The 27504-nt window shown below is 33.0% G+C and overlaps 1 protein-coding gene across 2 annotated transcripts in view; it reads right to left on the reverse strand.

The window, feature by feature from the left end:
- Window positions 1-1141: 1141 nt before the first annotated feature.
- Window positions 1142-27504, reverse strand: part of RASA1 (RAS p21 protein activator 1) — a 98124-nt gene continuing 71761 nt past the window's right edge. The window contains exons 12-26 of one of the 2 annotated variants that reach the window (XM_019746368.2): window positions 22900-22987; window positions 20702-20779; window positions 18969-19126; window positions 18307-18383; window positions 16772-16944; window positions 16293-16452; window positions 15031-15173; window positions 13173-13288; window positions 12363-12449; window positions 9812-9879; window positions 8218-8306; window positions 6400-6477; window positions 3977-4111; window positions 2682-2811; window positions 1142-1631 (exon numbers count right to left, since the gene is read on the reverse strand). In XM_019746368.2, coding sequence (XP_019601927.2) covers window positions 2728-2811; window positions 3977-4111; window positions 6400-6477; window positions 8218-8306; window positions 9812-9879; window positions 12363-12449; window positions 13173-13288; window positions 15031-15173; window positions 16293-16452; window positions 16772-16944; window positions 18307-18383; window positions 18969-19126; window positions 20702-20779; window positions 22900-22987 — 1534 coding nt within the window. In that variant the 3' untranslated portion in view covers window positions 1142-1631; window positions 2682-2727. Of the gene's footprint in view, window positions 1632-1693; window positions 2812-3976; window positions 4112-6399; window positions 6478-8217; window positions 8307-9811; window positions 9880-12362; window positions 12450-13172; window positions 13289-15030; window positions 15174-16292; window positions 16453-16771; window positions 16945-18306; window positions 18384-18968; window positions 19127-20701; window positions 20780-22899; window positions 22988-27504 lie in introns of those variants that run through there. The other variant, XM_019746367.2, reaches the window with a different exon arrangement.

The raw sequence follows: 27504 nt of genomic DNA on the forward strand, positions 1-27504 counted from the left end.
GTTGATATAAAAATGTAAAAGCAAAGACTATGAAACCAAATTACTTGGGTATGAATCATGCCTACCTCTACCTTGTGAGTTTGGGCAAGTTACTAATGCTCTCCATGCCTGTTTCCCAAGGTGAACCCGGGGAAAATAATAATGCCTACTCCACACAGGATTAATCAGAATAGTGTCTCTATGAATACTAAGTGTTCAATAAATGTTGGCTATTACAGCATTTAACCATAATCTTATTCAATTTCTAAGTTGGATCCAAATTATGGATGTCTGTCAATTTTTTCTGGAAAACTGGGTTGAAGGAAATTTGAGAAACTCAATTGCCCTGAATCTAAGTTTTATGGCTACATCCCGCTGCTCCCTGTCAGCGCATCCCCTGCGGCACTATCCATAGGAGTACAGGTACCATTTTAATTACATCGTTAGTATCTGAGGGGAGTATTTACTACATGAATGTATTCTTCTCTGTAATAGTTATATTTTGGGTTGTTTTTAATGTCCTTCTCATTGTGGAATAAGAGGAATAAAATTCATAGTGATTTTACAAAAGTGGAGTAAGCCTAAACTGACAGTGGTCTAGTCCAGGTTAAGTAACGGTGCTGCTCGGCTGCAGACAGAATTGCAAACTGTTCAGTTTACCTTGTTTCTTTGAGGTCACTAAACTCTGGCATCAAAGCAAGGCCCACATTTATCTCTGATTTTCCTACCCAGACCTAGTTTTAGAGGTTTTATTTTGTCATTGACCAACTAGTTACTGCAAGGCCTACAAAGGTAAATGACAAGTTTCCTATTCTACCTTGAGAGAAACATCATTAAAATATAAAAAGCGGGATGTCTTTAGATTTGTGCAGTTTTTTGTTTTTTTTTAATAAAAGGCAGAAAAGGGAGAACCAACTCACATTGAGCTATGGCAGATATGACTGAGGTGTGATTAGTGGGAGAGAACCAAATTGTCTAGCATGGGGTTTTGCACGTTGCTGAAATTTTTTCAGAAATGTCAGTACCCATACCCCTTCCAGTCTGTCCTTTATCCTATAACACCCAGGAAGGAGACCAAGTGGGATAGTACTGTGGTACTAGAGCTGAAAAACAGGAGGGATGGAGAAAAGGGAAATAAGATACAGAGACAAGGAGGGAAACATCAGATTTAACTGATGACATTTAAGAAAAAGGAGTACAGGGTGTGTTGAGATTTTGGTTATCACTGTTCAACTGTGATTATAATTACACCAGGGCTAACTTCCTCCATAGAAATAGCTTAAAGTTATACTATGCAGAAATCTTTTAAGCCCTAGATTAGCTAACACTTCGTTTTTTCCTATATTTTAATCAGAGAGATAGAATACTAAGTGTTACGAGTACTCTGATAATCTAGGCCTTTAGAAAATTTCTTTACTGTGGGATGTTTTTCCTAGTATCTCCCTTGGTTCTTGTCTTGCCCACTTTGATATGCTGCTACATACTTTTTTTGTATGCCTCCTCTCCCCTGCACAATTATAGGAGTGAAGGAATTGTTGCTTAACAAATACACAATGAGTGGAATCCTTCAAAAGAGACCATTAGCAAAAAAGATGATCTGAAGTTTTCATCTTCTCCCTGGGTCTTGCTCTGGTACTAAATTTGAATTGCCCCTAAAGGAGGAAGAAACTACAATTAAATGCTTACCTGTATTTAGACAGAAGTAATTCAACTATTTAAGATATCCCTTGGTTTTATTTTAACTTAACCCTTGTGAATACTTCACAAAAATACACATACAGAAGCAAATAAAACTATACAGTCAAACTAAATACCCAGCAGATACAACAAGTAGTCAGAAGTTCAAAGATGGATAGCTGCTAAGTGGCTGATGAGGTTGTTTGCATAATCAAAGAAAATCAACTTGGAATTAATGAATACTTTGAACAAAAAGCATTCTAGGTGTTTTTAACGTAAGAAATTGGTATTCTATAAAATGGTTGAATGGGTAACATGCATCGATCAGTACAATGACCAATATTTATTGAATTCAAACTATTTACTGTTGTAAACATTTAACAAAAGCATTATGAAATCTAAATACAGTTTTTGACAATTCAAACAAAATAAGTGGCATGTTTAAAAAATAAAGCTGATGAGCAATAGGTCCATCCTATATATTTTCTTTGAACAGTTCCAGCAAGAAAAACAGCACAGTATTTTAAAAAGTATACAGCAAAGATTGTTCCTATTATAATGGCAAACTCTGGAAACTGTAAATACAAATAAAAGCCATTAAACAGTCAAACGGTCATATTCCTAATCAGGAAGAAGTTACAGTAAGAACAGTCTGCAATCCAGTTATACTCAATTGTCATCAGAGAATGCTTTTTCTTGTCAGTTGATTTCATAGTTCTTTTTCCAAGAGACAGCAAAACTTTGGCAATTGGAAGGTACTGAAAATATATTCTCAGTTCAAGATACAGTCATAGCATTTTGTTGTATGAAAGGTGATCTGTACACCAAGGCTCAGAGGTTGGTAAAGATTGATTCCATATGTGGAAAAAGTGCAAATATCCTGCACAGATAGCTTACAAAGCTGCTGGCACAGTTATTCACCAGCAGCATCTAGGGTTTTGTTTGCATAGCTCACACATCACTGGAATGTGGAAAGGTGTGCTATTTTTTGGCAAGAGCAAAGGAGACATACTGATGTGAATTACCATGTTGGGCATGCTGAATCCATGCAGAACACGTGGGCGAAGGCTGCTACCTCACATCATTGGTTTTTGTATACTGGTTTTGTTTTTGTTGAAGTAATTCTGTTATAGCCAGAAGCTTTTTCAGTACGTGCTAGAGAAGGAAAAATAGTATGCAAGTAATTAGTAAATGAAGGGAAAGCTTGGTCAGACAGCTCAGGGATGGAAACTTGGATCTGAAAAAAGCTGTAACATTACCCTTCTATTGAAAGTTTCTATTAGAAGGACTGAATTGTGAAAGTTTCTATTAGAAGGACTGAATTTTTTTTTAAGATAGAGTATTTGTACACCAAAGTGAATAGAAATTCATTTGTGTTTGGCATTCTCATACCTACTTAGGCCAGAACATCATCTCTAGCTAGAACATCTTGCCAAAAGAGATTTATCCTTATAAATTACATACATGCCCGGTAAGATCACGTAAGGGCAATCAGCTTGTAGCCTAGTGAACACTTTAAAGAATCATGGAAGAAATATGATTACATTAGGCCTAAAATTAAAACAGCATGTTTACCTTTCTTAAAAAGTCTTAACTGGACTAAATCCTCCATTAAGAATTTTAAGGCAAGTAAAATAATAAACCCAGCTCCAGTCTGGCAAGAAGGCATTACACATGCCATGAGTACACAAGTAGGTACAGACTCTACCTAAGTTTCTAAAGTGATTAGAACCTTAATGAGCCAGACTATTATGTAAACTTGATTTTAGAATTTCAGGTTGAAGAAAACTCAGAATCACCAAACTCCATCTTTAATCTCTTCTATAACGTCCCTGCCAAATGGGTGGCCAATATAGTCAGTACTCAGGAAGAACTTATTAGAAATGTTAGTGTCTAAAGTCATGCTCCAGAATTTCTGGAGCTTGAAATATTTTCATCCAACTTCCTGAATAATTCTCATGTGTTTGACAATATACTTGGCCATGTACTGTGTGAGAAAGAAAAAGCCATATTGCTATTGACTTACTAGCTCACATGCCACTGAAGTGAACATCATTTTTCATTAGAGGTAACGCTGATTTAGACTCAAGAGCAGGACTTGACATTTTTCAGTATCAAAAATATATAATCTTAGTCTGAACCTGTTATTTCCCTCTGCTGAGATCTTACTGGATTATGGTTCACATTCTTTAAAATGTAATATAACTGATAAAATGAAAAGACTGACCATAATTCAACTATTTGCTACCTCTCAGTCTTATGCTTACATTCTGCTTTAATGCTAATGAACCATTGTTAACGAAGGCTGGCAGAGACCTACCTGCTGTGCCCCACGCTCATTACTGAGTGTTCGCAGTTCGTCTGAATGGGCCACACAGATCTCATGCAGTGCTGCTAAATCACGGGACAGGTCAGTTCTAGAATGCTCCATAGTGTCCGGAAGTTCAGGTACATTCTTTAAGGGAATCATAAAACTGCATTTAGAAATAGAAATCTTATAGTCTCTTCTGAAAAGATCCTAATTGATTATAATACATAGGATTTTTAACACATAATATTCTCTTAAAATTTAATATATTTAAATGTTCTCAAACTTGTTACATTTCAATATATCCAATTTTAATATTCAGTGCTTATTCTGAGAAATAGATTTTGCCTCAGTATTCACATCAAAACCAGGTTCTATTTTCTTCCACAGCATGGCAGAATGACTGTGCAGTAGTATATTAATGTTATTGTAAATAAATGGGTTTCCTAAACTTTATAGAGTTTCATTTTTTGTTCTTTTAATCTGGAACACATGCCAAACAAACAGTAATATTAACAGTTAATCTGGATTACATACAACCTAAACTTAAAATTCCTCTGCTTTTTCAGACTAAATTTCATTAAAATACTGTAGTTTTTCCAAATTAATCAGCATATATAACTAAGCTACATTATAAAAATGTGATTTGAACTTGTGAGGCCTGTAATTATCTGTGAACTATACCCAAAACACTTGCTAATGTGTGGAAATGATCAGTGTTAATTATGGTATCTTCAGATAAAGTTGATAAAGTAACTTAGTTCCTTTATCATTATAGTAAGTTGATGGTACTTTATTAACACTAGATACTGATATTATTTTGAGCCTTAGAATAAAATTTCACATGGGCTCAGGTTATCAGTAATTTTGAACAAATCCATTCCTTTCCAGAATGGTGGTGATATTTGCTATATACTTCTAAATACTGCGAAACACTATTAGAATATGTTCTTATTTATTAAATGACTCAGTTGTGCACTTATTCAGTAAATGAAGGATTATAGAAATAAAAGACACTAGTATTTGCCTTCAGAGAGCTTACAGTCTAGTAGAGAAGACAGAAGTAAGCTGGTCATAGCAACGCAGAATTAAAAATCAAAGATAATGCAGAAGATACTTAGTAGGTAAAACAAAAAGAATTGTTTTAGGCCTCAGCAAAGCCTTTCTGAAGGAGATTTTGAGGTGAGTTGAAAGATAAATTTGATTTATATAGGTAATACAGGAATAGAAAAGTATGAGGAGACTGGGAAAGTAGTAGAACACTGGGATTCTAAGCAGTTTGAAAGGCTAGGTTGTGTGGCATTACCAAGAAAAGTGACAGAAAAAGCCAAACTTAGACATTTGTGATTGTGGAAAATGAGGTCCCAACCATGAATCCAAAAACCTAGAAATATGGCTTAGATAATACTAGCATATGTCTTAAAAAATGTTCTTTTCAATCACTGACCAACTATATTTTTTTGGTAACTAGAACTTATTTCTATCTTCAGAACTTTCCGGGAGTTCACATATGGAGGAAACATGATGGACAGTTAGCATTTGGTGTTATTTCTTTCATTACAAATATGGAGCTATGATGTAAATAATTTTACAGTGTTTTTTGAGCTGGAGGTTGCAAACTAGGGCCCACAGGCAGTCCTGATAGGTTTGACTGCACAGTGGTGTGGTGATTCTTGTGTTTTTAACTGAATCTGAATACAGTAAGGCAGAATATGAGCACCTCCAGTCTCCTACCCTAGCATTTCCTAATGGCATACACCTGTCTAAACTCACCGTATACAATATGTTCCCTTTCTGGTTTCTGTAGATATGAACTGAATTACTAATATTATTTACTCGGTTTTAAATTGAGTCAACATTTGAAAATTTATAATCAAGAAAATTTAACTTATACTAAAAACCCAGGATCTTAGAAATTATTTTTTGTCCCCTATTCTTAATTTTATAATCATAATTTTATTTATAAAGGTCCAAATAAGGCATAAGTAGTCCCACTGACTGAAGTATAACACCAAATCCATGTATTTTACTCTCCGAAAGCCACAAAAACACTTATTCTGCAGTCCATTTACTTATTTAACCTGGTGAGAACTGTGGGCCATCCATCTTGTTTCAAATTCCACACAATAGCAACCAAGCAAAAGTAGCTAAAGTGGCAAAAGATTGTCACAACAGTGAGGTGGAATAACTAATAGGGTAATGAAAGACAAACTAGAAAATGACACAAGTTGAAAACCCCCAACAGTGTATGTTTGCTGGCTAAAAACAAGTCAAAGAAAATAACTAGACAGACAAAAATAAGCAGTTTTTGTTGTTGTTTTGTTTGTTTTTTTAAGTCTGGATAGAAAATCTTTTTAAAGGTTGTTGTTAAAATCAGTTAACTCTCAGCTATACTAACTAAAGAACTCAAAGTACTTGAAAAATTATATACATACCCCAAGTTCATCTAAAAACATGATCATGCGATGTTTGTTACTTTTGATGAAAGGATTGACACCTTCCATATAGGGCTCCTAAAAACATAAAAAGTTTACTATATGCATCAAAAACAAACATTATTGTCTGATTTATATTAACAAAAACCTACATGCAGCAAGAATTCTTATAAATCTAATTGTGTCCATCAGTAGCAATACATAGTCACAAGAATTAATCATACAGTGACAGCATTTTCCTTCTGATATAAGCAAACAGCTATCCTGAGAAACTGGAATACTTTAATGAAAGCAATTCTGGATGAGAACAAATCAGAACACATAGCCTAGCAGACACAAAATGCTTATATGTAATTCATTCAAAAATAATTACTGAGAAACTACTATTTGCCAAGCACCAAAACAAACATGAGCCCAACCTTGAAGTTCGAATCTAGCAGAGAATACAGAGAATTAAAATAGTGTGATAAGGACTGCAATAGAAAAATATATTATTCATAAACTGCTTGAGGATTAGATAAATTCAAAAGCTAAGCCATACATATAAACTGCTCTTCATACTAAAATCTTAAGTCTATTTGAAAATATGCTATCTTGTAAAACAGGTTTAGTATTAACACAAATTCTCTTAAAAGCAATAAACTCAATAAGGAGATAAGAACCTCAATTTCTAAGAAATAGACATTAAAATTATTCAGTTTCTCTAAGTAATGAAAAACGTCCTTAGTAATTTTACTCCAAAGTGAAAGGAAATAACTGGACAAGTTTGAAAGGAAGTATTATAAGGATACTTGTTACAGCAATATTTATAAGAGTGACAAATTGGAAGCTATCTAAATATCCAATAAAGAAAGACTTAACATCCATCTACATGATGGCATACTAAATAATCATTAAGAACAATAAAACAGTTATATATTTCCAGGTACAGCAAGAAATTTGATACATATTGACAAAAGCAGGTGACAAAGTATTAATTATCCCTACCAAATATTAAATCCTTAACTAGTGCGATCGATCACATATAGGCATTTTAAAAACTCATCCAAGTTTTAAAATTTAGTGAATGTTTATTGCAAAATAAATTTTTAAAAAATGGATTGGAGTGCATTTAAAAATATGCTGATTTAAGTGGGTGAATCTGAGTATATTGGAAATTTAAAATAGTTTTCTATAGTGGCTAAAATGTGGTTTTAAAAATTCCATTAAAATATAAAATCTAAACAAAAATACCAACAGAAGTATAAATTATCAGACTGGCCCAGTGGCTTGGTGGTTGGAGCACTGTGCTCCTAACGCTGAGGTCTCCGGTTTGATTCCTACATGGGCCAGTGAACTGCATGCACCCTCTACAGCTAAGACTGTGAACAACAGCTCTCTCTGGAGCTGGGCTGCCGTGAGCAGCTGGAGGTCGGCGTGAGCTGCCTTGGGCTACCGTGGGCTGCCATGAGTGGCCTGTAGCCAGCATGAGTGGCCGTGGGCTGCTGTGGTCTGCCGTGAGCTGCTGTGAGCGACCGACCAACGACTGCCTCAGCTGGAGGGAGCGCAAGATTCACAATACCAGCATGGGCCAGGGAGCTGTGTCCTACACAACTAGACTGAGAAACAACGGCTTGAACCAGAGTTGGGGGAAGGGGAGCAGAAGAAGGGGGAAACAAAAAACCAAATAAATAAATATATATATATATATATATATATATATATATATTCTCTTTATGAAATATCCACTGTTGAAAATGTACTTAAGCTATTTTTTATGATTTTATCATGTCAAAGTTTCATTCATGAATGATATTGTAAGTATCAAAATGTTTTTACCTTAGCTCCAAATTCCACAAGATTTGCTAAGTTCTGTACGGACTTAGCAACTAATATCAATGTTCTTGCAGCAATAGGAGATGGGGAATCTATAAGAGAATTGGGCATAGTGAATCAGACCAACTCCAACATACTTCCAGTTAAAACCATTATAGATTTAGGACTTACTAGTATTTCTTTACTGTTATAGATACTAACATTCTCCCATTCAGAACTCATTTGTTTTTTTTTTGAAATGTTTGACCTGTATAATGCAAAAGAACTTGAGCTAAAGGGAGAAATACTGAATACACTTACCAGTGCTTCTAGTTTTGTGAAAAAGGAACTACAAAACTCAGCAGCTCCTAACTGGTTGATACTATTTCGAACTGGCACTCTATATACACACTTTGTGTGACAATTCACAAAGCTAATTTCAACCCACTCAGGTTAGTAATTTACAACCTGAGCAATTCCCTGCTCCAAACCTCCACTGACTACAAATAATTCACTTTAAAGACCAATAACAAAGATAAGGTCTGGGACCTCTGCTCTATTTTGAAGAGAAAAACATGCAATTTAATAAACTTCTAAAATATTTTAAAGATTAGTCAGGAAACATTTCCTTACAGAATATAGATACTAAGATGTAAATGAAAAGTATGGCTATTAAATATAAGCCCTGAAACATAAGATAATTAACAGTAAAAACCTATAAAGTCTACATGATTGCCGGACTTTTAGATTGTACTGTCTGTATCTTAAGCTGCTCAACTATAAATAGTATTGCCTAGTGGTTCAAGACCAACATTCCAATAAATCCCTTCAAATACATCTTTTCAAAAGAATCCTAGACCCTTAAATTTTAATAGTTCACACATTTAACCACTTGAATAGCAATAGCAGATAATAACAGATGTGATGGCTATAAAGGTAAATTCCAAAATATTTTTAATACAACTTTGAGCTTCAAATTAAGATAAAAATGGTTCAGGTTCCATCTTTTAATAATGGCTCATTATTATATTCATCGTCACAAATAACACTCATCCTTTCTTCTGTGAAAGAAGCCTACAACATCTGAAAGTGATTCTGTAATGGACATATGTAATAAGCAAAACAGAATCTGGGTTAATGTGGAGTTTAAAATGGCTGATTAACATTTTATAACTGGTGACAAGAAATCTCTAATGGGCAATCTCTGACCTCTGAAGAGCCACTTTCTTTTTAAGTATTCAGAACACTACTGCAACTGTAGCACACAGAAAGCTGTTCTTTCCAACCTGAAAAAGCCAAGTAATAGACTGGAAAAAAGGCATCAAAATAGAAGTTTGAGACACAGGCAGAAATGGAAAAAAAGTGGCACCGTATGTGTCTAATCATGCCATCTCAGGCTTCAGTTATTAGATAGAAAGGGTAAGAAGTAAAAAGGGAGAGGAAAGGTAAAGTAGCAAAAGGAAGGAAGAAGAAAAGGAAGCATACTTTGGAATATTTTATACCCAGTCTTACAAATGGCTATTTAAAAAAATCAAATTTAGAAGAAAAAAATGAGTAACCTTACTAAATAGTGTAAAATTTTATTTTTTCATTTCAAAATTTATCAAAAACTGATTACCTGAGATGATATTAAACATCCGTGGATTCAGGATGGCAGGACAGATAAGTCGAAGAAAAACAAAACCACTGAAGGGGAGGGAAATGCTTTTTAGAAAACTACTACATTAAAATAATAAACAAAATTTTTAATACTCATAGAACCATGAACTTTGATTATAGGGAAGCGCAAACACAGCTTTAAGAAAACAAAGTAACTTACATTAAGAACATATATATCGTCAAACATATTCACTTTTCCCAAATTTGGAATTTTAAATTTGGGAAGATTTAAATTATATCTGTAACATTTACTGTCTTGGCTACTATTTATTTATTCCAAACTAGTAGTACATTTTAAATTTACTTTGAGGAAGCAGTGTCCTTAGGAACACTGACGATTTCTGAAAAACGATAGAAGCACAAATAAACCTTTTTATAGCTACATCCCGTAAGGTCCTAAAACTTCCATTCTCTCTTCCATCCTCTTTCTGTATTTAAACAGAACAACCCAATAAAATCTGTTGTATTGATTTTGTTGAAGAATCATATAAAAATAAGAATCCATTGTACTAGGGAAAAAGTGAGTTCTTGATAAACAAAATGTACACAACAGAATGCTAAAAAGCTTTCATGGCAATAAAGAAAAAGACATCAGTCTTTCTAAAGTTAAAGTGTTCTTAAAGTACAAAATAATAGCAACAAAAATTAGTCTAAAAGCACGTGGCTTAACATTGTCATATATAATTTTACCTGCTAATCTCAACTCAGAGAACAATGTATAATGTAAAACTGCAAGCTTATATAGCTTATTCCTAGCCTGCCCCCTTCAGTAACTGATAGAGATTTTATGTTGTAGACCATTTTTCTCTTAATTTTATTTTAAGAGGAATCCACACTAATAATTGACCTCTTAGTTGATAAAATTCCTTCTAAATGCTAAAATAATCGAGACAGTCTCTGTTCTCAGAGTATATAACCCAACTTTTCAGCTTTTACCTTTCAACATATGACAGTTTGCTAATTTAGGCTCTTAGAAAGTGAGTATGTTACTTCTCATCATTTATTGGAATTATATACAGTAATTATTAAGTCTTTAAATTTGGGTTTCTTTTAAATTAATTTATGAAGACTTGCATAAATTTTGCTTGAACATATTGATACTTACACAGGTCTTAGAATCTGAAATATAACCTGGCAACATTGAACCATAAAATATTCAATGTGCAAATCTACTTTTTGTGAGTTTTTAGAGGTGGTTTTAAATTTAAGAGGGATACTAGGTACCTACACATATATTTAAAAGCTTACTAGGGCTAGAAATCATCACCTTGGGCATAACTGCCCCTTACAACACCCTATAGTATCAAACAATCCACACAGCAGAATTTCTTGCTGTGCTTGATTAGTGTAGGTGTTTAAATTTTCAGTTTATAGAAAAGTGCTAATTTACACCACACGTACAGCTGTACTGAAAGATATGCTTCTAATTCCTCCTTATTCCTCACAATCAATACTAAAGCGAAGAAATACAGAATCTACAATTCTTAAATATTTATATGATAGGGTTAAGATTTTATCTGTAAAAAAGGAGTAGAAGCCTTTACAAAATTTAGGTTGGGGGCCGGATTCACATAAAATTTCAAAACTAACTGTATGATATTGGTGATTTTAGAGGTTAGCTAAATTTTTTACGGGATAAAACATAGAATAGTACATATTCTGCATAATAAATTATATTACCATTATTACTATATTCTCTGACGCTTTTTCACTAAATTTCCAATTGTCTTGAATGGGTGGAGGTGTGCTTAACTAAAACCTGCAATAGTATTCAGAATATTAGATTGGGTCTAAGTCACTAACTTTCTTTCTATATAACCTTAAGCAAACAATTTAACCTCTACAGATCTGCTTCCTCATTGGGAAAATGTGTTAAAATAATGATGAAATCCCCTTACATAAGCTACAAAATTCTATGACTTGCCAAAGCATTCCCTCCTAATTATCATATAATGAGCTCACTCAAATACAGCTTCAGAACTAGAGGCTCTGGTTGGAAATTAGCCCAGAGTCACAGACTCTATTACAAACCAATTAATCAATATCTAAATGGTCCACTTATTGATCTTTTCATTTTTAGCACTAGATCAATTATCTTTTTTATTCTCTCCTCCCTCCCTATCTATATTTTATATATATATAGGTATATGCACGTGTGTATATGTGTCTGTATGAAGAGTATACTATATGAAGTTAGCTATAGATTTTGTTGATTATATAACTTTTGACCTCATTCTGTAAGATAAAAAAACATCCTAAATAGTTAACTGACTATAAATGAATGTTCAGGATTTTAGAAAATGTGAAAGATATTTAAGTATCACATCGTAACTTCCAAAAAATGGTAAGTTGAAGTTTAGGAGCCATCTGAAATCAGAAAATATTCAACAGGGCTCTGAATAAAAGAAAAAGGTCTTGAATTGTACACTGTATACTGTTAATCTTCAAATTTTCACAATTATCCACCTGACTCTCAATGTGTGCCATATACTGTGATGGATGAGCCTTACCTAACAACTCTTGTTCTCATGGTGGTATTTGTAGGCCACTTGTGCTGAACAGATTTCTGTAAACACCCATAAATATATCTCAGTGTCCTGCAAAAATAACACAATCATCTCAACACAGAAAATGAAAATACTGATCTCACTATACCCAAAGCTTAATTTACTAAATACATGACATTTTAAAACAACAGACAATTCCCCCCAAAAAAGCACTTGGCTAAAAGTAATAAGAGAATCAAATAAGTTTTCATTATTAATTGATTTAACCAATGATTTACATTTACTTCAGAAGAAATCTTACCATTTTTATATTACCATTTGGATATTAATGAAAAATATGAAAAAAAAATTGGGATGAGGATAGAGGAGCTAATGAGTACAGGTTCTGGGGAGATTAATGTTGACTTAAGTTAACTTCTACCTGAATGAGTTCACTAACAATGGAAGCCATTAAGCGATATTGAGCAATTTCTGGTGTACACAGCGAGAAAGATACTCAAGTATAAACTAGATATATACGTCTTTTACCATCTCCTCAAATCTGAGACTATAAGCCTCTATTCATTTCCCAAATTACTATATATATTAGACATATTGGCTTGCATGGAAACATGATTTAATGTAAATATTTCACTCTGGTTTCTTTGATTCAGTCTTTTTCCTTAAACACAATTTACCTGGTAAAGATTAAAAAACCCTAGTTTTTCAGAGAAGCATAACATCAGGACAGTGGAAAAGCTTACATGTTTGAGAATACAGATTTTTCAAAAACTAAATACACAATTCTTGTCAAATTAAAATTTCACAACTTACGGTGGAAGTATTTCTGAAGCCATGAATATTTTCTCCACAAGCTCTGAAAGTATGTTTAATAGGTGTGCTAAATTAGTGTTCACATCTTCATTTTTTTCTAACTTTGATGGACTTAACTAAGAGAAGGAATAAATCAATATAAATGCATCTTGGCAATGATAAACACAAATGAATCAAGGTAATCAAACAGTTGTTTTCAAGGCTCTCTATTTTTCCATTTTTCAGTGTGTATTATTAGTCTTTTGTAGGGGAGGTATACATGGGAATTTTTAAGTGGTTTGCTCTATGGAACTCCTTGGGTTTGTTACCATAATTCCCCATTACAGTTGACCCTTGAACATGGATTTGAATCGCACAGGTCCACCTACACACAGACTTTTTTCAATAGATAACCTGTACTGTTTTGGATCGATGGTTGGGAGCCCAAGGATATGGAGGGCTGACTGTACGCACTGGTCTACGCCATTTTATACAAGGGACTTGCGCATTCACAGACTTTGGAATCTGTGGGGTGGAAGGAGGGAGGTGGTCCTGGAACCAATCCCTGGTGGACACAGAGGGACAACTAAGTTGAGGGAGTCACAATTTATATGCGGATTTTCCATGGCAAGGAGGTTAACTGTACTCAACAAACTATGATTATTCAACAATTTTTGATTGCTTTGGGATTAATACCAGTATTAAAGTTCTATCATTTACCAGATTTTACCTTAGATTTTTATACACACAAACACACAAACTGGATTGGACTTTTATTTTACATATAACATTCTCAACTAGAAGACCAAAAAACCACTTTAATGGCCATATATTCACAAATATATAGGGGTATTTAAATGGGAAGATATGTAGCTATAATATTATAAACTCTATTAAATTCTATTTATTTGAGGAAAAAAGTGATTAAAATAAGCTTTCTGAATGAGATAATAACTAATAAAATACCAAATGTCTTGGGCAGAGTCATGAACCTTTCTCAAAACTTTTCCAGTAACCCTTGAAATCTAAGAGTTCTAATCTAGAATCAATGGAGTAGATTATCTATATGTATCTACATTCCCTAGCTTGGATCCCCAGTATCCACTCTACAGACGTGCTGAATTTCTGTATCCTTTATTGTTAGGCCAACTGTGGTGTTACCCCAAGTTTTCAACATTAAGTCATCAACTTATTCCCTTTAAGTTAATTAGTAAAAACTGATGACGCAGAATTAATATTTGATAGCTCCCAGTGGACATTATCAAAAGCAATTCGTTATGTTATAAATTTTTTATTGGATCTACAGAATATATTTAATATCTTCCTTCTGTAGTTGTGCTACCTTTGAAGTAAAATGAGAACAACCACATAAGTGAGATTCCATTCTTTATCTTAATAGTTTATTATGAATTTACACTGAAGCCTTAATCAATCTTAAGACAATGTTTTTACTTGCTTTTGAGAGGATTACCTCATACTCCCCCCTCAAAAAAAAATCTTCCAGGACAAACCTAGATGTTATATGCTACCCAGTACTTAATTAGGTTATACAACAAGTCTCCAACAAAAACTCCAATTTAGGTTATGCACACTTTCTGAAAGTAGCATATATTTTATCATTAGTACAGTAAGAGAAATGATAAAGTACTTTCCTGAATTTCTGGTACAAGTTGAGGTTTTTAATCCCACAATAAAGTCACCATTTTTTTTTAATCTCTTTTGCATAACATTCTACAAATGTATTACAAAAGGTTTAACTGCTATGATGAATAATTTTTTAGAAACCTAATAATGTATTTCCTTAAAATGTACTTAACTATAAAGCATTACCTATTAAAATATGCTTTTTGCTGAAATACTTAAAACATTAAATTCTTACCTCACAAGACTGTTTGCTTTCCATTATCTTTAAAATAGAGTCTTTCAAAGCATGGTGAACAAACTGTGTAGCAGTGGCTTTCATATACTGTTCCATCAAGGTGCTTGCAAGTGTTGTGGCTCGAAATAAGGTAGTGGCTTCGTCTACATAAATATTTCAGTGAAAAGATAATTTGTAAAGTATTGTACTAATGTGAATCAACTGGAAATTGAACAAATTCATTTTTCCTCAACCATTTTCCCTCAACAATTATAACCATTTAAGTATGGTTATTTGCATGTAGCATTAAAGTATTGATTATAATGACCGCCTATATTTCTATACACTTAACTCTTCAAAAGACTTTCTTACTTCATTAGATCTTAAATAGGAGAAGGGATTAACACTACCACGTTCATATGAAAAAACAAAGGCTTAGAAGGGTTAGGTGACTTAAAACCAAAGAGCCAGTTAGTGACAAAACTAGGAACAGAATCCAGATTTGCTGCCACCTGAGCATGCTTTGATAAATCTGAGTTAATCTTCAAATAAAAATATAACATAAAAATCCCAATATAAACTAATTTATTAGCCTAAAACATGGCACTAATGACTTTTACTTAATAAAATCCTAAAAAACACAAATATTGCCAGAAAAGATAATCTCTGTATAAAATATGTACTATCACTTTATCGTCCCTGAAAAATCTATTTTTACATTTTCTATGAATAGGAGTAAATAGTTTTACAGTTTATTTGGGGAAACCTATAAGCAAGCACTGTTCCTGAGTCAAAGTGCTGGTTGAAAGTGGGTTATTCTGACATATTTGTAAGCCTTAACAAAACATTATGTGCCCAGCTACATTGCCTGGGAACTACCTATTATCTACAGAAGCTAGACAAAATTCAGCTGACTCTCAACTTTTGTGCAATGAATTAGAAAGTAAAAAATAAACAAAGAACATGGTACACTAAACTATTCTTAATAAAGCATTGTGAGCCATTGATCAGGACACAGAAGTCCCTTTCTTTCAGCTTCCAATACCAATTTGCCATGACAGAAACTTGTATCAGAAATACCAACCCCACACATTAGCCAGTAAAAGAATCAGAACTGATACTCTAATTATACTTTTTAATGAAGGGAAAACAGAATATCTTATTTTGAAAGACAATGTAACTGTTTAATATATTCTAAGACAGGATCCACATATACTTGATATGTACAATCTAATTACTGACCCCATTTTTAAAAGTATCACACTAACACTTCCATACTATACCTTCCATGCTTATTTCTCTGTCATTTAGTGTACATAACAACAATGATTCAAGCTTTTCATGAAGAAAAATCCTCAGTAGGATGCTAGCCAGTAGTGTTCGGTCCTGTCCACATACATGTGATAAAGCATAGACTACATGAAGCTCCTTCTGCAGTATAAGCTAAAAATAACATCAAGAAAGATTGTTGAAAGTACACCACAGCATTAAGCATTCTCAGTGAGATTAACAGAAAATATGTTCTTTTGTTATTTAGGAATATGTTTTATTGAATATATTTATTAAAAGTAGAGTGAGTTTACAGACTACATATTTTTGACTCTTAAGACCAACATCATACCACAAGGCTGTTCAACCTCTGCCTATCAGTGAGCCACTAAGCTATGGCATTACTACATTAAACTTAATGGATCTTTTATTCAATGTTAAATATTTCTGTTAATGCTATCATAAATAATTAGACTGGTAAATAATATAATACCTCTTTAAATTCACTGTATTCTTCTTCTGGCATGATTTTTTCCATAGAATATCGTGCTCGGACACGCAGGGATCCTGGTTCAATACCTTTTAACGGTATATGAGAGCTGAGCAAAAACCATTCATCTGTAGCATGCCCTTTCTGTAACCGGCTCAACTGGCAGCGCATAAATACTTTGACAGAAAAATATCAAATGATTACTGTCTAAAAGATGACACTATAATTAGTCACACAAGTAAAATTTCCTTATGTTGTCTTCTTTATAGTGTTAAATGCTTTTTATTAAAGGAGTTTCCAGTGATATCACAATTTCAATACTTAGTATTTTATCCAGTTACTGAACGCCTACTATGTGCCAGACTCTGTTATAAGCAGGGACGTGGGATACAGACATGATTAAGACACAGCCTCTGATTTAGATGGAGGTCACACTCTAGCCAAGAAGGCAAAAAATCAGTTATGGTCCAGAGTGATATGTGCTATAACAGTGGTTAATGCTTCTGGAGTACAGAGAAATAATATCTAATTCAGCCGATAGAGATTAAAAAATCTATTCTAAACATGCTGATCCTTAAACTGACTTGTAACAGGATGTGGAGCTGTACCTAAGTACAAAGGTACAGAAAAAGAGAGAAAGAGAAAGAGGTGGGGGAGGGGGGAGCATGAGGGCAGTCCAAATAGAAGATATGGTGGATGCTTTCAGAATTCACGGATAATTTAAGAGTTATGAGAAAGATGTTACATAGCTGGAGAGAAGAATATACAAAAGATTATACAGTGAGAGCAAAAGGGAGGAGGAGTGTATCAGAAAGGATCTTCTGTGTCATTATTGGGGTGGGGGAGTGTGGATTTTATCTTAAACGTAATGGGGAAGCACTAAAATGTTAAGCATTTAAATATAGAAATTAAAGAATAAACATGTAGAGAAAAATTCAGGCTTTTGATCTGTTAATACATAACACTTCTTTCCCTGAGCCTGACATTTAAGAAGGTATTAACCTAATTCACACTAATGTGAATTACTAAATCCCACTGCAACCTGTTTTAGCAATAAGCTGGAACAAGGTGTGCTGCTGAGATAAAAAACTCAGAGGGTTTCACTACCAGAAGTGAATAAATAGTGTACTTGTATTTAAATAATTTTTTTTTAATAGATGTTTATTTTTCAGTTACATGCAAAGTATATAGGAAAGTAGAGAAAACCTAAAAAAGTAGAAAGAGGAGGTAGGGGAAGAACCACAGAAAGATGACCACTAATACTGTTTTCTTATTCTTCCTACTCATTGGGGTAGAGGAGGATGAATACATATGTAATTTAATCTTAAGGGCTTAGGTTTATAGTATGCACAGTTTACTCATTTTGGTCTTTTTTCCTTTCTTACATACATTTTAGAAGTACAAAAAGAAACTTTCAAATTATACTACTTGCACTTCTATTTTATTTTTTAATTTCCATTTTAGACTACATTTCATTATTTTAAAAGTATGTAAAACATGTTTTTTTACTTTAGAAAGAAATTTCTGTGTCAACTTACAGATATCAGGATCTTTGCTTTTCTTTGTTTTATTACTAAGAGTAATTTCAAATCTGTTGATGTCAGGAGGAAGATCACTAAAGGAGCAAGGAAAAAAACAATTAACAAAATGTCCTGGCATCAAATTATATAATTCCTTTAGTTCTAGTATCAAATAAGGCCACTATTTTGCTACTAAACAACTCAAATTTGCTAGATTTACCACTACATTCAAAACATGTTTTATTGCTTGGTATACAGGAATACAGACAAGCAAATTATGCTTTCCCTACCATCTTTCACCTCAAATAAATCCTGGAAACCTTTGCAAACATTTTGTATTTCTGTTAGTAAATAGTTGCGGACTTATCAGTAATGCTAATTCATATTAATAACTAGGTGAAAAACAAAAGACATAGATAGCACTTTACTAATAAAGAGGAAAAAATATAACAGGAAAAAAATGTATGTACTATTAGAATGCCTGGATTTGGTACCTTCTTGACAGTTTAGATATAGAGACAAGACAGACAGACAGAGAGACAGAAAGGAAAGAAAGGGAAGGAAGGAAAGGAAGGGAAGGAAAAGAAGGGAAGGAAAAGAAGGAAAGGAAAGAAAAGAAACAGAAAATGCGGTATGCAGTGTGGTAAAAGAATTGAATGTAATAATAAAATAAGACTTACTCAAAGACAAACTCTTCTGACCATACAGGATTTTGCCCTTCCCTTGCATGAGTTTTTGCTACCTGGACACTGTTCAGGTAGATGTTACAATATGGATTAGTAAAATGTTTTATTGGGAGTTTATGGGCTTCTTCGATATGTAAAACAAGACTGCTGACCTAAAGAAAGCACAAAAATTGTTACCCCAGATTTCAAGAATTATGCATTAGGTTTCAAAAGCAATTACTACAAATGCAATTTTGTTTTACAACTTATTCTTCCAATTATATTCTTACATAAGTGAAATACATCTTTTCAACTGTAAAACCATGGTTCAGAGAAAATGAAGATGATGATTCTTTATTAATACATGTAAACAACTGTCACCACCCAAATCGAAACGGCGTTATGTTACATAATGTTGATCTGGAAGATTTTATTTCTGTAGATTTCCACAGCTATAAAATATTTTTAAAACCCAGATTCCACCTTTTCATGCTACAGAAAGTATACAGATTCTCAAACAAGCAAAGTTCCTTGTTAGTTTTTATGCCAAAACTTAGACCTACATCTACCTTCTAGTATCAGGTCCTCTTCCCTCTTACCTACTATTACTCATGTGGCCTTGGACAAGTCAGTTTCTCTGAACCTCACTTCTTCAGATATAAAATCAGGATAAAGTTTACACTGTAAGTTGGAATGATTCAAAATACGTGTAAAGCACAGTGGAGTATGTGACACATAAGAAAGGTTCAAGAGGTAACAGCTATACCATATACCCATAAATGATAAATTCATGGCCAAAGTTTCACACAATCTACAAAAATTAAATCTGCTTTTCCACATTGCTTACAAAATGTTAAAATACGTTTTGAGAACACATAGTGATTATGTATATAATTAAATGTCCTTGGGAGGCTCAGTCTTCTGATTACAGGGAATATAAATTGTAGTCATCTAAATATTAACCATTTATCCACTTCCAATAAAACAATGTTAAATTCACCAAGCTTATTGGAAATTCCCACAAATAAAAGTCACTTTGGTTGGTTGATAAATATTGGACTAAACTTTCCTCAAAATGCCAAGAATATTAAAATTACCTAATTTTTCCCAATTATCTAAGGATAACTACAAAGAAAAAAATCAAGGAAGTGGAGAATTTAAAGTTGACTTTACATATCTAGAAAGAGCCTAGCATAACTCTCCATAAATGAACATATAAGACATGTTAATGTTTCAAATAAGATTGGATACTACCTAAGAGTTATGCAATATATTTCAAAAGCAATTACTATAAAATGAAAAACCCAAAAGTTTATTGGGATCAGTACTTAAGTCAGATGATCTTTTCAATAAGTACCTTTACTTCTACTTTTTTGAAATGGGCTGAAATAATTTTTTTAAGAAAAAACAAAGTGCCCAAGAGAATAGTTTCTCTTGGTGTTGGTTTGGTATTGTTATTTTAAGTGGAAGGGAAAAGAAATCCTTGGTATGCCTTCAAAAGATGGCATTATGGACTAAGTACCCAGCAAGTATATAAAGGACTCTCTCTTTCATAAAGAATTAAGTATTTCTCCTGCTACTGAAGCAAGTGGGAACACTGCTATAAAATGCCTGATAAGATTAACTTCTCTTAAGAACTCTAAAGTGTTTGAAGTGTTGCCCAAAACAGTTCATACAGAGATAAAAATAAAGAGAAAAGCGATAGAACAAAATGTGACAGTCAAAAATCAAAAGAAATTAAGTTTCACCTGACGTAGGCGTTTATTAGATGTCCCTGGACTGCTTTTTCGTAAATTGCAGAATGCCTGCAGACCTTTCATCCAATCCTACAAAAAAATAACATCATTTCAAAGAAATATACTAGAGAATAGTTTAGTTTCTAATTCTCAATTTGTTTCTTCAAATTCAATTATAGTCATTTCGGTCTGTAGACTGCACTTTAATATATTTGCACCCCAATAAAGTAAAACAATGACCAAAACAATTACAATAATTCTATAAAAAACTGTATTCCTGTAGAATCTCTAAGTTAATGTTAAATGTAACAGTGAGTGGCCATTGATTAGCCCCAAAAATAAAGTTTATGTATGGTTAAGCAGTTACACTTGAGGAACCCTAATGCAGAATTTAACTTAATACATTTGTGAAAGAAGCGCTGACTCAAAACCAATGGATAATAAGATGACTGATTTGATGACAAGCATTCTAATCTAATCATATAGGTAGAAATGTGTAAGGGGATCTGGGTTATTTGTAAGTTTTTCAAAGACAACATTAGATTAAAATTTTTTTCAGCTTAATATTCAAATTCAGTTGCAGCTGTATTTTAAAATGTTTATCTAGTGCTCTGGAGAAAGGAGAGAACAATTTTAGGTTATTCAAAAATAAATCTAAATATTTCATTTTGGCATTACATGTTTTTAGGAAGCTCTATACCATTATTTTACTCAATTATGTCTTTAGTTTGTTGGCTATTTCAATGAATCTGAATTCTGTCAATGTTTACAGAACATCCTTAAAGTAGAGCAAATTAAGACCAAATCAATTAATGTAGCTTTTAGAAATAGAAGTGAGTAACCAAAGATCCCACAAGCCACCAAAGTAACAAATATCAGAAATACCAGTGGTACTTTTGGACTTTGTAGTAGGATTTGGAAATACCAAATATAGAACGACTATATATTGATACAATAAGAAAATGTTCAATTTATACAGCTAAGTGAGGCATGCAAAACATACTGAAACATCATTAAGGTATATAACACACCTTTAGTTAGAAAAAGGGAACATGGTAAAATAACTAGAAGATAGGATACTAAAGTTTAAATTTCTTCTCTAAATCAATTTGTAACATTTAGAAAAATGCCTAAGGTACCAAAATGTTTTGAGTTCTACTTTTTCATCTAAATATTAGGGACACATACCTACAAAACGAGGTTTTATGTGTGTTATACGTTAATAATAAGCATTTGAGATATTTTACAAAGATTTAAATCATGACACTCAATAAATCATGAAACATAATATTTCATTCATCAAGTTTATTCCAGAGTCTAAGATACTGTCATAATTTATGTGTCACCAGCGCATACCAGGATCCACAGTTTTAAGAGCATCTGCCTCACACAAGGTTGGCAAATTATCTTCTATCTCTGACAACATCGCTTTCTCTGACCTCTTAACTACCCTCAGGTTCCTTCCATAGAGCATAAGCAGAAATATTGCCATATTTCTATAAAATACCACTAAGCACCCCAGAAATATTATGGTTCAAAGAAATAAAAATATTTTTAAAAGGCGATTTTTTAAACACATTATTTCTTCACAGCATTAAATTTTAATAAAAGTTTTTAGAAGGGCATTGCACATAGATCAATGGCTAGTGCCAAATTAGACATTATATCTAGACACAAGAGAAAAATAGAAAATTCCTAAAATAGTTTTCCTTCTGAGGACTGAACTTCTATTTTTAGACATGGAGTTCAACCAGTGACGAATGACAAGCTTGTTAGCCAAACTAACTGGCTTACCTTTCGACTGTACTGAGAGTATCTATAACCTTTGTGAAGAGACGATTTCAAATGAGCATTCTCAGTTGGACTCAACATCAGAGAGTAGTCAAAGGTCAATTTAAAATGAAGTTTTCATTCCTAGTAACCCTTCACTGTGTTTTCCTGCATTTCTTTCAAAAAAGTATTTTACACATGAAAGTTCTCATTCCTTAAAATAAAGATGATTCGATTTCAGGCATCCTTTTTGACCCTTTATTTTAAATGCAATATTTTTCTATTCAGGTTAAAAAGAAAATATAGGCAAAAGGTATATAAATATCACTATGCTGCATACCTGAAACTAATATATGTATGTCAACTTTAATTGAATAAAAAAAAAAAAAAAGAAAACGTGTGATGAATGTTTACAGTCATTGAAGAAACAATTAACTTACCTCTGCTTGTTCTGGAGTTTCTCCTGCAAAGTAAAAGATGTAATGTTCTTCACTAAAGTGCTGAACTACTATCTGAAAACAGTTTGGCCTTTAAATACAAACAAAAAAATTATTAGGAAGCTTAACAAAAGTATTAAAACATTTATGCCACTTTTTAAGAAAAAAATCACAGTATTGTATAATTTATATAAAATTACATAATTCTTAATTTAGGGAACTAATACTCCATGTACCAGATCATTGCTAAAAAGAATGTCAGCTGCAAATATTTTAGACAACTTTGTATTGAAATTTTACAAATCTTTCAAATTAAAAAAATTAAACTACTGTGCAAATTAATTGTAAAGACATTAGAAATAGAAAAGTTACAAAGCAAGTGAAGCAGAAATGCTAGAATTGCACATAGCTAACACTAACACTTTTTAAAGCAAAATGTTACTAAACTCACTGATCCATAAACTCACAGAATATACATGTATATGATCTGGAAAATGATTAGACATATTCTGAGGCCAAACATGTGCAGTGGTTATCTCAGCCAATGGTAAGTGATTTGAATTTTCTTTTTTATAATTTTATGTATTTTCAAATTTTTTTTTACAACTGACAGTTTTTCCTCATCTGTTAAAATGGAAACACCACATACTTATACATACGCTTGTTCTGAGGATTAAATGACCTAATGGTGTACAGTAAATGTTAGTTCTTGTCCACCTATAGTATGCACGGTACTATAATTCACTTGACACGTAAGTATACTATCAGATAGTAGTTTGTATCTTTTTTGAAGATTTGGTCTTTCTAACTAGACTTGAAAATGTTTACAAAATGTTAAGTATCTTCATGTTTTTGAAACTCAATAAATGTTATTTCTATTTCTTGCCTTAACCAAAGATTGTATCTTACACTTTAGTGTTAGGAGACCATAGCAAAATACCCAGAGTAGAAGCTTAACATTTATTAAAAATAAAAGAACCATCATTCCATGCTTTGAGAATGCCATAAAAATAATGGAAAATGTAAACTGAAACATTCTGATTCTGTATCAGACTAACACTCCTAATTGGATAACAAAAACAAAACAAAACCATAAACAAATGTTAAGTCAATGGAAAACCACCAAAGCAAGGTAAGACTTGAGGGGCCAACATAGTGAGGTGAGCCTGATATACTGAAATTCTCCATAGCTCTTCCTTTCAAGGTGTTTGCCAATTCCTAAACTGTGTTGGGCAAGAAGCTGAAATGCTGAGCAGAAAGCAGCAGCCAAGATGCTGAAAAGGTAACCAGCACATTCAGCTTTTTCAGAGTCAAATGCTGACAGTCAAATGATATCAGGACCTTTAAAAGAGAAAGCTTTCAGTTGAGACCCTTGTAGAGCTCTGCCTTCAGAATAAGGGCAAACCAGAAATAGCCTTAAAAATTTGTTTTCTTAGAAATAAAAAAAATTTTAAAAGAGGAAAAAGAAATAGACAGGTTTTACCAATTCTTCCACTGGATCCCTGAGAGAATGAAGGTGAACTACTATGCCTACTCTAAATTATCTGGCAGAAGAACAATCCTTTCTGGAAGCAGTAACATTATCCATAGTGTCTAAAGTTTTTCATACACAATGTCCATTATTCAAACATAAGTAGACATTACAAGAGTCAAGGTCAAATGATGAAAAGCCAAAAGGGAAGGCAAAAAACAAAAAAAAAGGAGAAAGACAAATCAGATACAATTTACAAATACTGTAATTAAAAAGTTTAAGAAAATAGATAACAAAATAGATAATTTTCCCAGATAATTGGATATATAAAAAAATCAAATGAAAATTTTAAAATGGAAACTGTAATAAATAAAATTAAGACCTCAACAAATGCAATGAACCTCAGAAGAGTAGATCAGTGAGCTGAAATACAGAAGAAAATCCAGCCTGAGGCACAGAGAAGAAAAATTATGAAAAACAGAGAAAACGATGGGACACATGGGACATAGTAAAAAGGTATAACGGGTAACGGGAATCGCAAAAGATGAGACTGTGGCAGAAGAACTGTTTAAAGAGATACTAACCAAGAATTTTCCAAAACTGACAAAAGTTATCAGGTATGAGGTTGAAGAAGCTCTACAAACATTAGGATAAATTAAAAAAACATAAGTACAGTAGGCACATTTTGGTTAAACTGCTGAAAATCTAAGATACAGAAAAATCTCAAGGCATCCAGAAAAAGATGAAATGCAGTACCTTGAAAAGATACATTATCTCTAAACAGGAAACAATTAGAATGACAAAGAAAATGTTGCAAGGCAGAATACAATCTTTAAAATGCTGAAAGAAAATTGGGAACCTAAAATTTAACATCTAGCAAAAAACCCTTACTTGATTAAGATAAAGCAATAACTACTGCACCAGTGAAAGATTCTGCCTAAAAAATGATAAAGGTGTAAACATTCCCACATATTAACTACTATAGTAACTGTCACTGAAATGTCTTTCATCTTGTGCTTCTGAAATGGTCATTATTTAAAGAAATTATTTAAGAGTCAGAGGTTTCATATAAAGAAACATGAGTACTTAAGAGACCTCTTACTAATACTGGAAATAATTGGAAAATTTGTACAGCTGTGCAATTAATTAAAGTAGGCAAGAAAAACAGCCAAAAAGGTGGAGCTGTCCAACATTCCTTCCCCACAGGCTGCACATACACACCAATCAAGTCTACTGCAGAGGCCTGCTTAACTTCACTTTAGACTTCACCTAAATGCTACAGGTCAATCAGCGGATTGGGGTCTATGCTTACGCAAAGCAAGAAATGTTCAGTACCTGCCAACATTGGGTAGCAAAGAAAAAGATAACAGCATTTACCCACGATTTACCCTTTTGTGCTATGATATTTGTATTCTGTAATCCTTAATTTGGTATCTATTTTTCACTAATCCTATTATCTTGTAGACATCTTTTCACATCCTTGAAATATGCTTTGCTGGTGCTGTTTTCACTGGCATTCTGTCTTTCTCTGCGCTTCCCAACTATTCCACAGTAAGGCACACAAGAATATAGTTGATGGTAAACTGGCATACTTCGGAAAAACCTCACTTTTTTAAAATAAAAGACTTGTGTTACTTCCAATTAATATGACTTTCATATTAAGTTAGACTTGGTACCATTAAGTACAATTCGTAGTGTAGACTTTTTCAAATGTCTTCCAATTCTTGCAAGTCACCTTCAACAAAAAACTGCATAAGAGGCAAGGTATGCTCTTGTAGAAACAAATGGTAAATGTCTGTTTACTGCTTTTTCACCACAACCCAACAGAAACTCCTTTCTTGATAGTATTAACCAAAATAGGAATAATTCAGTCTCTTTAAATTGTACTTCAAAGACCTAATTTTTCTTTAACTCTAGCAGTTCCTTTCTTTAATTGGCAAGTATAATGTTGACCTTCCTTCTGATTACTAGACAGGTTTTCAATCCAATTGCACCTGTTCAATTCAATTGCACATCAAAATAATGGTAAAGCTTTTCCTCAAACTTATATAGATACTGCTTTATTAGTCTTAATTCTTTAAGATTCCTATTGTTCAAATTATAATAAGTATTACCAGTGAGTCATTTTTAATCTCACTTTTCCAAAGTTAAATTTCTGCTTTGAATCCAAAAACTTGTCAGAACACATCTTTTTGTGTTGTACTACTAATTTTGAGGAAGTTTACCCATTCTTTAATAAATCTGCAAAGTGAGAATCATTAACCAAAAAGTTTTTTTCTTCTAGATCATATATTTTAGTAAAACTCTTCTTTGGAGAGCTTACACACTTTGGCATCAAAGAGTACAGTGGTATCCCGATCCCATTTCCTCCCATAAAACTGAAAGCATGCAGTTAAAGCTGCTTAGATTTTATTAGTCTCCATTTAAAAATATTATTTCAAGTGGAATTCAGGTCTACAGACAAACTTTTACATATAAGAGCATCTCTGTATTGCTTATTTTCCAGAATGAATTTTTGATGTAAAACTTTTAAACGTTCCTATCATGAAGCCTCATCATTGATCATAAACTTAAATACTATTTCCATAATAGCTTCTTGGCTTCAAAGGATTCCTTTACTGTTCTGAATAGTTCATCCTTAGTAATTTCTTTTGGTACTTCTTTGAATGACCAATAATTTACTTTCAAGTAATTCTCTAAAATCTGTAGATTAATCAGTCTCTAGTGAAAATGTAATCTCTGTATCTACATTCAGGCCATCATTTAATTCACCAATGCATTTACTGATAATCCTATCTGAACACAAATCTAATACTATTTGAAAGTGGTATCTTTTCTATTTCTTTTGCTTTTTGGCCTCAAACAAAAAGTTGGCAATTTTCATGCAGACTGACAAAACAAGCAATTCTCCAAATCTGGGTGAGGTACTCTGGCTTTTGCTTTAGCTATTAATTGCATGATCTCCTAACAAGCTTCCCAAGTGTAACCTCATACTGCAGGAACAGACAGATCGGTGAGAGGAGGGGGTTGGGGAGTGGGAGGAGAAGAAAGAAGAAACTGTTTTATTTGGAGCTCACAGTTCAGTGGTAGTATGGTGCCAGCAGAGTGGGCTTGGCACCACTAATATTCAGTAACTT

This window comes from Rhinolophus sinicus, linkage group LG03 (assembly GCF_036562045.2).
Source record: "Rhinolophus sinicus isolate RSC01 linkage group LG03, ASM3656204v1, whole genome shotgun sequence".
Lineage (NCBI taxonomy): Eukaryota > Metazoa > Chordata > Mammalia > Chiroptera > Rhinolophidae > Rhinolophus > Rhinolophus sinicus.